Genomic DNA, 12,200 nt, shown 5'->3' with positions numbered 1-12,200 from the left:
CCCTTTAAAAAATTATTATTATTTTAAATTTTGAGACAGGGTCTTGCTAAATTGCCTAGGCTGAGGGTGGAACTTATAATCCTCCTCCTTCACCTCCCACAGTGGTCTAATTTCAGCCCTTTTAATCTTTCTGATTCCTCACCAGTCTTTTTGCACCCAGGCCACTGTGCATGCTGTGTCCTCTGCTGGAAACCATGACTTTATCCTCATCTGGATGGCCCTCCTCTTGTTCACATTTGTTACTGATAGACATGCCTCCCTGAGTATTTGGATCCCCTTATTTGAGGTTTCCTATAGCACATAAGTCATACTTCCCATGAGTAGAACTTTAATCTTTGATTTATGGTTTTCCTCCCCATGGGGTCCTTGGTTCCATGAGAGCAGTTACTGGTCTGTTCTGCTTTTCATATTTCCTAAGTACCCGTCACATAATTAGATAAAGGAACTCTTCATCTCTCATGTCTTCCCGCCTAAGGTCTCTTTCCTGTCTGGCATCCTTCAGTTTCTTATCACTGAAGTAGTAGGTGACTCCAAACCACTGTCACTGAGAAGGTCTCCAGGGTCCAGTTTACCACTCTTATGTAGCTTTTTGCCATAGCTTTTCAAGTCTTCTATGGTATGATTCCATTTCACTTTGGAACCTCAGTCCTGTTGTTGTCCTGCCAAGCTGCTGCATCACCTCTTCTGCCTCTGACATACACTGGCCTCTATGTCTGTTGTCCCATCCTTTTCACCTGTCCCCTCCTTCCTGCTCCCCTGTGCCCGCTGCTTCTCCAAGCCCATCCTGCCTGTCCTGCAGGCCAGGCCTCCTCCAAAGGGAGTGTGCCCTGGGCTCTGCCACTTGCGGTGGGTGTCTGTAGCTGAGTGCTGTGTTCCTCCACATTGGGTTCCAGGGGGCCCCCTCCTTTCTTGCTTCTGCTCCTGTGACCCCACACAGCGAAGAAGCTGTCTCCCTCCTGTGCCTTTCTAGAGTTCTGCATGGTGTTGTGTAGTGTGCAGCTCACTGCAACCCTGGAATTAACGTCTGCCTATCTAATTCTCTTTCAGAGTGAAGAAAAACTTAAGACAAGCATTTGTACATTTCTATCAGTTTTGTCCCATTTGGGCATCATTGTTCAAAATATTCCTGATAAAGTAAGTTTGAATTGTTTGTATGAAGAATTTAAACTTGAGTTTCAAAAGATGATGAATTGTATGTGTTTGTACCACTTTTTTAAAAATTAATTTTATTGGTACATTTTAGGTATACAATATAATGACATTCATCCTTGGAAATTTGCACCTTAACATAATCTCTCTTGGTTCTTATTTTTTTCCCCATTCCCCTGACCTCCCTTCATCCCCTCCATCCCTCCCCATTTACAAAGAGTTTGTTTCCGTTTTTCCATTTTCTCATATAAATTCCATTCCTTTCTTTCCTTTTCCCTACCCCTCCCTCTTCCCCTTCCCCTTTGCCCCTTTTCTTCCTATTTCACATTATCTGTTATACCTTTTAGTCCTTATTTACACTTTCAGTTTCTCACACTAGAGAAACTATTAGATATTTACACATGTGTGTCCTATTTATTTCACTTAAGAGTATCTCCTCAGTGTGCATCCATTTAGCTATAAATGTCTCTAATTTCCCATTTTTTGTGGCTGAGTAGTACTCCATTTTATAAAAAAAACCACATTTTCTTTATCCAGTCTCCAGTTGATGGGCAGTTGGGCTGCTGCCAAGTTTTAGCTATTGATAAACTGTGCTGCTATAAACACGGGTGCACATATATCACTGTGGTATGATTCTTTTAATACTTTGGGGAAGATATCCAGCAGGGGAATAGCTGGGACACATGGGACTTCCAGTTCTAGTTCTTTGAGATATCTCCATACTGATTTCCACAGTGGTTGCACCAGTTCACACTCCTACTAGCAGTGGAGCAGTGTTCCTCTTTCCCCACAGCCCCAGCAGCATTTGTTATTGGTTGATTACATGACAGCACCCATTCTTTCTGGGGTGAGGTAGAATCGCAGCATTGTTTTCATTTGCATCTCTTGAATGACCAGTGATGTTGAACATTTTTTCATATGTTTATTTGCTATTTCTACTTCTTTGTTTGAGAAATGTCTCTTCATTTCAGATGCCCATTTTTGGATTGGGTCTTTAAATTTGGGAGGTCTGATTTTTTTAAGTTCTTTATAGATTCGAGATAGGAGACCTTTGTCTGAGGAAGAGCAGGTGAAAATTTTTTCCCACATTGTGGGTTATCTCTTCATACTGCTGGTGGTTTCTCTTGCAGTGCAGAAGCTTTTTAATAAGAGGAGATCCCCCTTGTTGATTGTGCTAGTTCATGGGCAACTGAGGTTTTGTTCATAAAATCTTTTCCTACACCGATGTCTTCAAGAGGTCTACCTAACCTCTATTCCAGCTGGTTCAGCGTTTCTATTTTAATATTTAGATCTTTAATCCATTTCGATTTTGGTTTAGTGTATGGTAAGAGGTATAGGTCTAGTTTTAATCTTTGGCAAGTTGAAGCCCCGTTTTTCTAGCACCATTTATTAAAGAGGCTGTCTTTCCTCCTGTGAGGGTATATGGGTCCTTTGTCAAAGATGAGGTAGTTGAGTGTGGCTGAGTGTGTCTGGAGTTGTTTCTGCATCTTCTAATCTGTTCCACTGGTCCTCAGGTCTGTTTCTTTGCCAGTACCATGCTGTTTTTATCACAGTAGCTTTGTGGTAGTTTCAAGTTGGGGATTGTAATACACCAGCCATGTCTCTATTCCCTAGAATTGCTTTTGCTATTCTAGGTCTCTTCTTGTTCCAAATGAATTTTTGGATTGTTTTCTTAAGGTCCTTAAAGTATGTTGCTGGGATTTCAATTGGGATTGCATTGAATCTATATAGCAATTTTGGAAGTGTGGCCATTTTCACTACATTGATTCTTCCTACCCAGGAGCAAGGGATGTCTTTCCATTTTCTGCTATCATCTTCAATCTCTCTTTTCAGAGTGCCATAGTTTTCAGAGAAGAGATCTTTGATTTCTTTCATTAAGTTGATTCCTAGGTATTTCAGTTTTTTGGATGCTATTGTGAAAGGAATTGTTGGCCCTATTTTTCTCCCAGTGAGTCTGTTGTTCGTGTAGAGGAAAGCTATTGATTTTTGTGTGTTGACCTTGTATTGAGCTACTTTACTGAATTTGGTTACTATGTCTAGAAGACTTTTGGTGGAGTTCTTGGGGTCTTCTATATAGAGTATCATGTCATCTGCAAATAATGATAATTTGACTCTTCATTTCCTATCTTTATTCCTTTTATTTCTTTCTCTTTTCTAATTGCCGTGGCTAATGTTTCCAGAACTATATTGAACAAGAGTGGTGATAGTGGACATCCTTGTCTTGTTCCTGATTTTAGTGTGAAGGATTTCAGTTTTTGACCATTTAGTATGATATTGGCTCTTGGTTTTTCATAGATGGTTTTTATCAGATTGCGGTAGAGACCGTCTATTCCAATTTTTTCTAGGGTTTTGTCATAAATTAGTGTTGGATTTTGTCAAATGCTTCTTCTGCATCTATTGAGATGATCATGTGGTTTTTGTCCTTCACTCTATTGATATAGTATATTACATTTATCGATTGGCATATGTTGTACCATCCCTGCATCCCTGGGATGAATCCCACTTGGTCAGGGTATATGATCTTCTTGATGATCTTCTGCATTCTATTTATCTTATTAAAGATTCTTGTATCTGTGTTCATTAGTGAGATTGGCCTAGAGTTCTCTTTTTCGGATGGGTTTTTCTCTGCTTTGGGGATTAAGGTGATGCTTGCTTCCAGGAATGAATTTGCGAGTATTGCTTCCCTTTCAATTTCATTGAAGAGTTTAAACAGTAGTGTCAGTAGTTCCTCTCTAAATGTCTTGTAGAATTCAGCAGTGAAGCCATCAGGACCTGGGCTTTTCTTAGTTGGTAAGTTTTTAATTACGCTTTCAATTTCATTGATTGATATTGGGTTGTTTAGAATTTTTAGGTCTTCTTCATTCAACTTTGGTAATTCATATGTATCTAGGAATCTGTCCATTTCTTCTGTTTTCCATCTTGTTGGTATATAAGTTCTTGAAGTAGGTATTGGTGATCCTCTGGATTTCTGCTTGGTCCATTGTAATTTCACCCTTTTCATTCCTAATTGCATGGATTTGGGCCTTTTCTTTCCTTTTTCTGATAAGGTTGGCTAAGGGTTTGTCAATTTTGTTGATTCTTTCGAAGAACCAACTCTTGGCTTCATTGATTTTTTTTTGTATCGTTCTCTTAGTCTCCATTGCATTGATTTCTGCTCTGGTCTTTATAATTTACTCCGTGTATGAGCTTTGGGTGTGTCCTGCTCTTCTTTTTCTAGAAGCTTGAGGTTCTGCATCAGGTTAGTTGGGCTCGCTCTGTTTTCCTAATATGAGTATTCACTGCTATGAATTTCCCTCCTAAGACTGCTTTCATTGTTTCCCATAGATTCCCATATGTTGTATTGTCATTGTCATTTAATTGAAGGATATGTCTGATTTCTTTTTTAATTTCCTCTGTGACCCATTGGTTATTCAGAAGTGTGTTGTTCAATTTCCACGTGTTTATGAAATTTTTGCGGTTTCTTTTACTATTGATCTCCATTTTCATCTCACTATTGTCTGATAATATACAGGGGATCACTTCAATTCCTTTGTGTTTACTTAAACATGTTCTATGAGCAAGTAATGTGGTCTATTTTGGAGAACAACCCATGTGCAGCTGAAAAGAATGTGTAGTCTGATTTTGTGGGGTGGAACACTCTCTAAACATCTGTTAAGCTCATTCAAGAGTTTGAGCTCTAGTATTTCATTCTTATTTTTTGTGTAGTTGATCTGTCTGTTTGTGACATTGGGGTATTGAGGTCCCCCACTACTATTTTATTCGTGCTTATTTGATTTTTCCTGTCCATTAGTGTTTGTTTTGTATAGTTGGGTGCACTAGTGTTTGGTCCATATATATCAGTGATTGTCATCTCTTCCTCTTGGATTGTTTCCTTTACAAGGATGTAGTGTCCTTCTCTGTCTCTCTTAATCAGTGTTGGTTTGAAATCCACTTGATCTGCAAAGAGGATAGCTACTGCTGCTTTTTTTCTGAGATGTTGTGTATGACATTTGTGATACATGAGGTATGGTGTGGGGAGCAATTACTCTGGTGTAGATGTCATGTGTGTGCTGTATGACATTGTGAAAAATTGTAGTGTGTTAGTAATTTGTTATTTACATTGCCTTTTGCCTCTCTTAATTTTCATTTTTGTCTTCTTAAGAGATTTGGTTGTTGTGATTGACTTGCTTACCTATTAGCTGCTAGACCATAACTACACTCTTAGCATGTGTCCTTTAGAAATTTTGTTGCTTCCTCTGCTACCTTTGGAATTTTTCTTAGATCTTCCATCTAGCCAAGGCAATCTATTTTCCTTTCTCTGTATTTTTTTACTTTCCTCTACTATGCCCTTGCTCTCCTCTGTCCCTCCCCTTCCTGTGTGTGGCCTTGATGTTCCTGTTGTAGGGATACATGATGATTACAGCTGTTCATCACATGAGATGGCTGCATTGGGTAAGATTGAAAATATAGTGAATATTTAAATTAAAAATTTAAATTTTTAGTAAAGTAAAAGATGCATTGCCATCAATTCCCCTCAGAATAGTCTGTCTCATTTTGAACACACCCCATCATTTTTGCCACTTTCTGAAGCAGCTCTGGAAGTCCTCTGTCATGTCTTTACAAGGTGTGAACAAATACAGTGAATGTGACTGCAGAGTGCCATCCAAAGGAAAGGCAACTTCAGAAAAAACATTCTGGTATCATTTACTGGATCTGGCACCCTGCAACTTCTGGCTGTTCCCCACAGTCAAAATGACCATGAAAGGTAAATGCTTTGAGTCAGTTCATGACATAGATACAGCCATGGCAGCACATCTAAAGTCATGAAGAAGGACTTCCAGAACTGCTTCAGAAAATGCAGGAACAATGGGATGTGTTTGAAGGGAGAGAGAGTATTTTGAGGGGATTGATGGCAGTAGGTCTTTTACTATAATAAATTTTTAAATTTAATCATTTACCATATTTTTCTATTAGAACTCATATATTTAGTGTTTTGTGTGTGTGTGTGTGTATGTGTATATTTGTATGTGTTTGTGTGTGTCCCAGCACTGCAGAGCTGGAGAGACAATGACCTTGGACCAGTGATGTGTCAAGTGAAGGATTGAAAGAAAGGGTTATTGATATTTGTGTTTTATTCTCAGAGAAACTTCAAGTAATTGAACTGTGTTATAACCATTCTGATATATTTGATAAATGGTTCTATGGACATGGTGGCTGTTAGTCAGTAAAAACTAACCATGGGGCTCTGGGCCAGGTACAGCCCAGTGAGCATTTCTAGATGACCGGTGGAGGAAAGCATTGGGTAGGAGCATCACATAGCTTCTGTCATACATCTGGTGTTTTAAAATCATAGGATTATAAAAGTTGGGGACACTAATGTATCAGATCTTCACGGTGTAAGGACCTGGATTCACAGGAAAAGACCATGCACAGTTTTAAGCATTTTATTCTCCTGACCTCTGATTTTTGCTGCCATTATGCAGTGTTGTGTGGCCTAAGATCACCACTGAGAAAGACAATAGCGGAGAAGCCAGCGACAAGCAGGAAGATGGGATCCTGTGATATCTTGTTTAGGAGCACCTCATGGGTCACTAAAAGTGGGGCTCCTGCAGTGCAGTTCTAGCTTTTCCAGCCCAGATTGGTAGTCAGAGACATGGCCACATTTCTAGAACAAGGGCAGGAGCTATCTCAGGTCAGCATCAAAATCTGCCTAAGTCTTCCTGGGGATGGGACCAGGGGGTGGGCTGTGGCAGGGATGAACAGGGGCCCAAGGAATCTTTTTATTTTTGAGAAAATTGGGGATGCTGATGATTCACTGACTGGGGGAGGAATGAGAATCAGCCAGCCAGTGATGTAAGCCAGGCGCCACCATACAGTGCAGCTGAGGTACAGCGTTCATGTCCTCTCTCCACAGACACCGCTTCTGAAGCAGGCCCTCCTCATCGCGCTGCAGTGGTGTCTCAGCCACAACTTCAGTGTTCGACTGTATGCTCTTGTGGCTCTCAAGAAAGTCTGGGACGTGTGCAAAGCACTAGGTGTTGAAGAGTATAATGCATGGACCACTGTCATCGAGCGCAGTCTCAGCCAAGCGGAGAGCATGCAGGGAGCAGGGTAAGGGCAGCTCACAGGGCCTGGAAGACAAGGAGAGCTGGACCCCATCCTTGTGCATTGATGAGCTGTCACACCACCCTGGGCACAGACAGCTTGGGTTAGACTGGAACAATCAGCTCGCTCTTCAGTACACACCCTAGTGACCTTTCCAGTTGCCGACCCCACCAGAACCTTTTGTTGCTAATTATCTTCAATCCTTTATTTTACAAGTGACCCTTTGCATACTATACTATTGGTATGGCTCCACGTAGCAGGCATCTCCTTCCTCTGCTTTCAGACACCCATGAGGCAGCAGGACTGGACCTCAGAATGCTCTGCTCCTTTGGCTGCCCCACTTCTAGCCCCAGGCTTCCTGTTCCGTGCAAGGCAGGCTCTTCATTCCTCAGACTCTCCTTCACCCTGAAATGCAGTGTCCAGCAGGAAGGTGCTGCTGAAGCTGGTGCACATGGCCCAGCGTTCTATACAGTCCCTTGGTGACTGGACACAAACCTCTTCTTGGTCCCACTCATGTCATCTCACAGCAGGTCATGGAATCCTAAGCCTCTTTTGGGATCTGAGCCTGTTTCCTTGTCTCCGAAGTATTATTTTATTTTGCAGCTTTTTATTATGATTGATTACCACCATCCTGGAGTGCTGGGATTTTTGTGAATTTGAGACCCAGGCGGCATCAATCAACGTGAAAGGTTTTTCTTGAGGTGCTCAGAGAAGCACCACTAGTTTATATACACAAACAGGAAAGGTCGGAAGTAGCATATTAGGCCAGTGAAACAGTTGAGGTTTTGCTGTGACTACCCAGTGAGTACCTGATACAAACAAGTTTTGAGTTATGAGTCTTCCTTTACCACAAAGTAGTGTACAACCCTCAGCCTCCTTAATTCTCCCCCTTTCCATCCTCTCCCCCCTGGTATTGGGGATTGAGGCCAAGGCCATCACACCGAGCTACATTCCCAGCTTTTTTCTGAGACAAGGTCATGTTAAGTTATCTAGCCTGGACTTGAACTCGCAGTCCTCTTGCCTCAGCCTTCCCAAGCACAGGATCAGGGATCACAGGCATGTTAGCTTCCCCCGGTACTGGGGATTGAACTTGGGACCTTGCACTTGCAAGGCAGGCAGCGGAACCACTGAGCTAAATCCCAGGCCCTCCTCCCTGACTCTTGACATATGGGTGGATAGCAGGCAGGCATTTGGATGATTGGGGTGGGGCGGAGCTCAGGAGAAAGTCAGTTGATTCAGCAAACATCAGAACTGAAAACTGCTCTCAGACAGCACAGAGGAAGGGAGTAGAGGAGACAGAGCTGAGCTGGAGGTTGTGTTAGTATAGATGATGGGCAGAGCGCAAAGGTGCATGTGCTGAAGTGCACAAATGTATGCACTTGTGTGTGTGTGTGTGCGCGTGTGTGTGTCTGTGTATCAGGCCTGGGATTCCTAACTTGCCGGAAATAACCTGGCAACTAGAATTATTGATCTTTGTAAAAGACCTTCAGTGTGTCATTTCTTCTGAATATGCATGTATTTACTATTTTGGATGTTTGGTACATGTGGGGCTGAATTTATTTACATGCATAGATTTGGACATTAATATTTTTCAGGATCACATTGGCATTAACATGTAATAATTCAAACTCAAGCTACAAAAGTTCCTAATTGTATAAATTTTCTAGGCTGGGGATGTAACTCAGTGTTAGAGCACTTGTATAATATGCATGAGGCGCTGGGTCTGAGCCTCAGTTCTGCAGAAAAAGAGTCAAATTTTGCAGAAAAGAGCTTTCATAGTATGTTGATCTTAGAGATATGTGTATATGTGTCTAGTATTAAATCTACACACATCTGCATTCCCTTTGAATTGTGCAGAACCTCCTTAAGATACTTGATTTCCTGGTTACCTGAGTTATTTAATGTCTTATCTATGCCTGTGACCATATTCTTCATTCTTAGGAATGCCAAGAAGAACTGGCAACGCATCCAAGAGCATTTCTTTTTTGCAACATTTCATCCACTGGAGGATTACTGTCTGGAGGTGAGCACGCCTGACACCTATACAACCCATAGTGTGCCCATAGTCCTGGTGCTGCCTTTCCCCCACAGCTGTGAGTGGTTAGGATCTGGTTACTTCTTTCTCTTTGCTTATAAACATCACCTTAACACTGTAAAGTTCTGAGTTTAACTTTGTGACTTTATGTAGATGATTTGCTTGTAGTCCACTCTTAAGTGGTGAAACTTGGCTTGTCACTTTGACTTTCTATTTCTCAGGCAGAGTCTGGCTTGTAAACCCTGGAAGGGAATATTTAACTAAACAGAAATCAAAACAGATTTCTAAAAGGAGATGAGGGAGAACATTTGTGCAGGTGAGCTTTTACTGTACTGAAGCCCACTGTTAATGAAGGATCAAAAAATCTACTCTTCTGTTAATGGCATTTTTAGGTTCTGGGTAATAAAAGTTGTACAGCAAATGATACACCACTCATGGATTATAACTGAAAAACCATAAACACATTTATTATAGTTAATATGAATTAACTTAATATGTAAATACTAAAATTTCCATAAACCAAACTTTTTTCCTTTCTCAACTCTTAATAATGTGCTACCTTTGAATTTAAATCATTTGACCTAGGACTGTTTTCTCTAAAGATTTGTAGCTTTGGCTACTGTGCATAGTGTTTTTTAATAAGCTGGCCATTAAAAAAATATTTATATATAAAATGAGATATACATCATAGAATACTAATGTGTATTTGCTGCTTCATTGCCAATATGATTTTTATTAGAATAAAAAAATGAGTATTCTTCACATGTTCTAATATGCTCTGCTCTGAGGGCCTCAGCCCCCAGAGTGCTGTCTGTGCACCTTTCCTGTGAGACCCTCCAGGAAATCTCTAGTGGTCATCAGCCCCTCTCTTGCCATTCCCCAGCAGCAGTCAGTTCTTGGCCTCCCTCTTTACCTCACCCCTGCTTCCTCCTGTGTCTTCTACATATTTTCATCTCTGTTAATGATACAAGTCAGAACTGTATAGGTCAAGTAATGAATGGGACTTAATGGTTCCCAAGAACTTAATGTCTGGAGCTATACTGAGGACCCATGTGATAAGCATTTAATTGTGGACATTATGCCTGTTTAAATTTGCACAAGCAATGGCTAGTCCAGAAGAAACCACATTATTCTAAAACTTTCATAAAGACATATTGTGAATTTATCATTTCATTCTTAAATTCCCCTTTGCTTGGGCTTCTGCCTCTTTTGCACCTTCTGGCTGATCATCCTCTGGTTCTCGACTCTGTAGCAGGTAAGGACAGAAGAGGAGGGTTGCAAAGGTAATGCCCACTTACGGTGTGTCACCTGTGCCACCATTCATGGAGCACTGTCACGTGCTATTTTAATCTGATATTCTCCTCCCGCACAAATGAGGGTCTTGAAGCCTTGAAAGACTACATGGCTTGCCTGTGCCATACAGTAAATTACATAGTCCAGCCAGAATCCAGACCCTACATGTATCTAATGGCAGTGAGAGTAAAAGATGTCGCATCAGAGAGCTTGAACTTTTTTCACTTATGGAGGAATCTGGTTATCAGTAAATGCCTTTCTCCAAATGTTGTTCCTTACTGGTAATGACTGATTCCAAAACACTTTTTGTTTTTATTAAAACCACTGCGGTTTGTTTATTATGTAAAGTACCAGAGTAGATCTGCCTGTTTGCAGGGATTCCCTAATTGAATCTCCTAACTTCTTAGAGAAGATAAGAAGCATTTATATATAACTGCCACAAGACATAGGTGAGAGTGTGTAATTTGATCAGATAGAATGATTTGGGACAATATATTAATAGTAATAAATTGCATAATTAACATGCCATATACTTCTTTTTTCCCCTCAAGGAAAAAAATACAAATTTTACAATTCTCTTTTCAGACCATATTTTACATCCTTCCACGGCTTTCAGGTGTCATTGAAGAGGAGTGGATCGCTGTTGGTAAATTTGCCAACTTCGCAGACATCCCTTCCAACACAGGATCCCAGTGGTACTTCTCTCGGACTCCACTTAGTGAGCTCAGTCCAGGGGACTGGTCTCAGCAGGACATAGGTAAAGAGGAGCTTCACTTTATTTTCTCTCTTGTCAATTTGGTGACAAGATGCTTACTGATTTCAGAACTAGAAACAGGTAGATAGAACGTGACTTAGAACAAGTAGTCGGTAATGTCACTTTTTCACTACCTGGGCTCTGTGCGACTCACCACTTAGAAAACTGACCATAAAAGTGTGATACAGCTTTGACCACAACTTTAAGTTGAAAGTTAGCTTTGCTATGAAAAGCTAGACAGTTTGATCTCTTTATACAAACTAATCATTTCTTTTTCTTTTGCATAGTATTGTTAATATTATTTGCTTTTCTGTATACTTTCTGTAAAAATACAAATTTTTGAAAGGGTTGAACTCTGAAATCTCTTTTGCCAACCCTTTCAGGAATGGGCAGAGCTCTTTCTGGGTCTGTTTGGTTGTCATTTCTCCATCTGCTCCTCCAGCCCTGTTGTGTTGTCCTCCGTTACAAATGAAGGATCTGAGTCCTTCCCTAGGTGTTCTCCACTAGCCACTTTGTCCCCGTTGCTCCCTCCAACTCTTCCCTTCACAGCAAGTTGCTCGAAAGACCCAGTCCCAGGTGCTTGCCCCATTTTCAAGGTCCAGCTAACCTTCCTGGTGGCCGGGTGGTTGCAGCCTCCATTCCTATCAGTTCCCCCTCACCTCTGTCTTCCTCCAGCTCTCCTAATCCATGATCACCATTCAGAAGCTCAGCAGTGCCCTTCTGGGCTCCTTGTCAGACTCCATGTGGGTGCTGTTCCTTCTCCCTGCTCTTCCTCCTGACTCAGGCTCTTCTCATTCCCCTGAGTTCTCCCACTTGTCCCTCACATTGATGGGCTCAAAATTTCTGATGTTTGTAGGGATCACTTGGAAAACTTGTTAAAAATGC

At 41.2% G+C, this 12,200-nt stretch overlaps 1 protein-coding gene across 12 annotated transcripts in view; it reads left to right on the top strand.

Annotated features, from left to right (window-relative positions):
• Nucleotides 1–12,200, top strand: part of Tarbp1 (tRNA guanosine 2 -O-methyltransferase TARBP1) — a 64,804-nt gene that overhangs the window by 48,693 nt on the left and 3,911 nt on the right. For 8 of the 12 annotated variants that reach the window (XM_021266400.2, XM_021266397.2, XM_021266398.2 and 5 more), the window contains 4 exons: nt 1,048–1,134; nt 7,043–7,239; nt 9,175–9,256; nt 11,147–11,318. In XM_021266400.2, the coding sequence (XP_021122059.1) occupies nt 1,048–1,134; nt 7,043–7,239; nt 9,175–9,256; nt 11,147–11,318 (538 nt within the window). Of the gene's footprint in view, nt 1–1,047; nt 1,135–1,367; nt 5,537–7,042; nt 7,240–9,174; nt 9,257–9,489; nt 9,585–11,146; nt 11,319–12,200 lie in introns of those variants that run through there. The other 4 variants (XR_002398266.2, XR_015439427.1, XR_015439426.1 and 1 more) reach the window with 4 other exon arrangements.

The sequence above is a fragment of the Heterocephalus glaber genome, unplaced genomic scaffold, assembly GCF_053883595.1.
Source record: "Heterocephalus glaber isolate CG9 unplaced genomic scaffold, H.glaber_assembly_v1.0 deba00001472, whole genome shotgun sequence".
NCBI lineage: Eukaryota > Metazoa > Chordata > Mammalia > Rodentia > Bathyergidae > Heterocephalus > Heterocephalus glaber.
The sequence above is the reverse complement of the archived record's forward strand: the minus strand, read 5'-3'. Positions and strand labels throughout refer to the sequence as shown.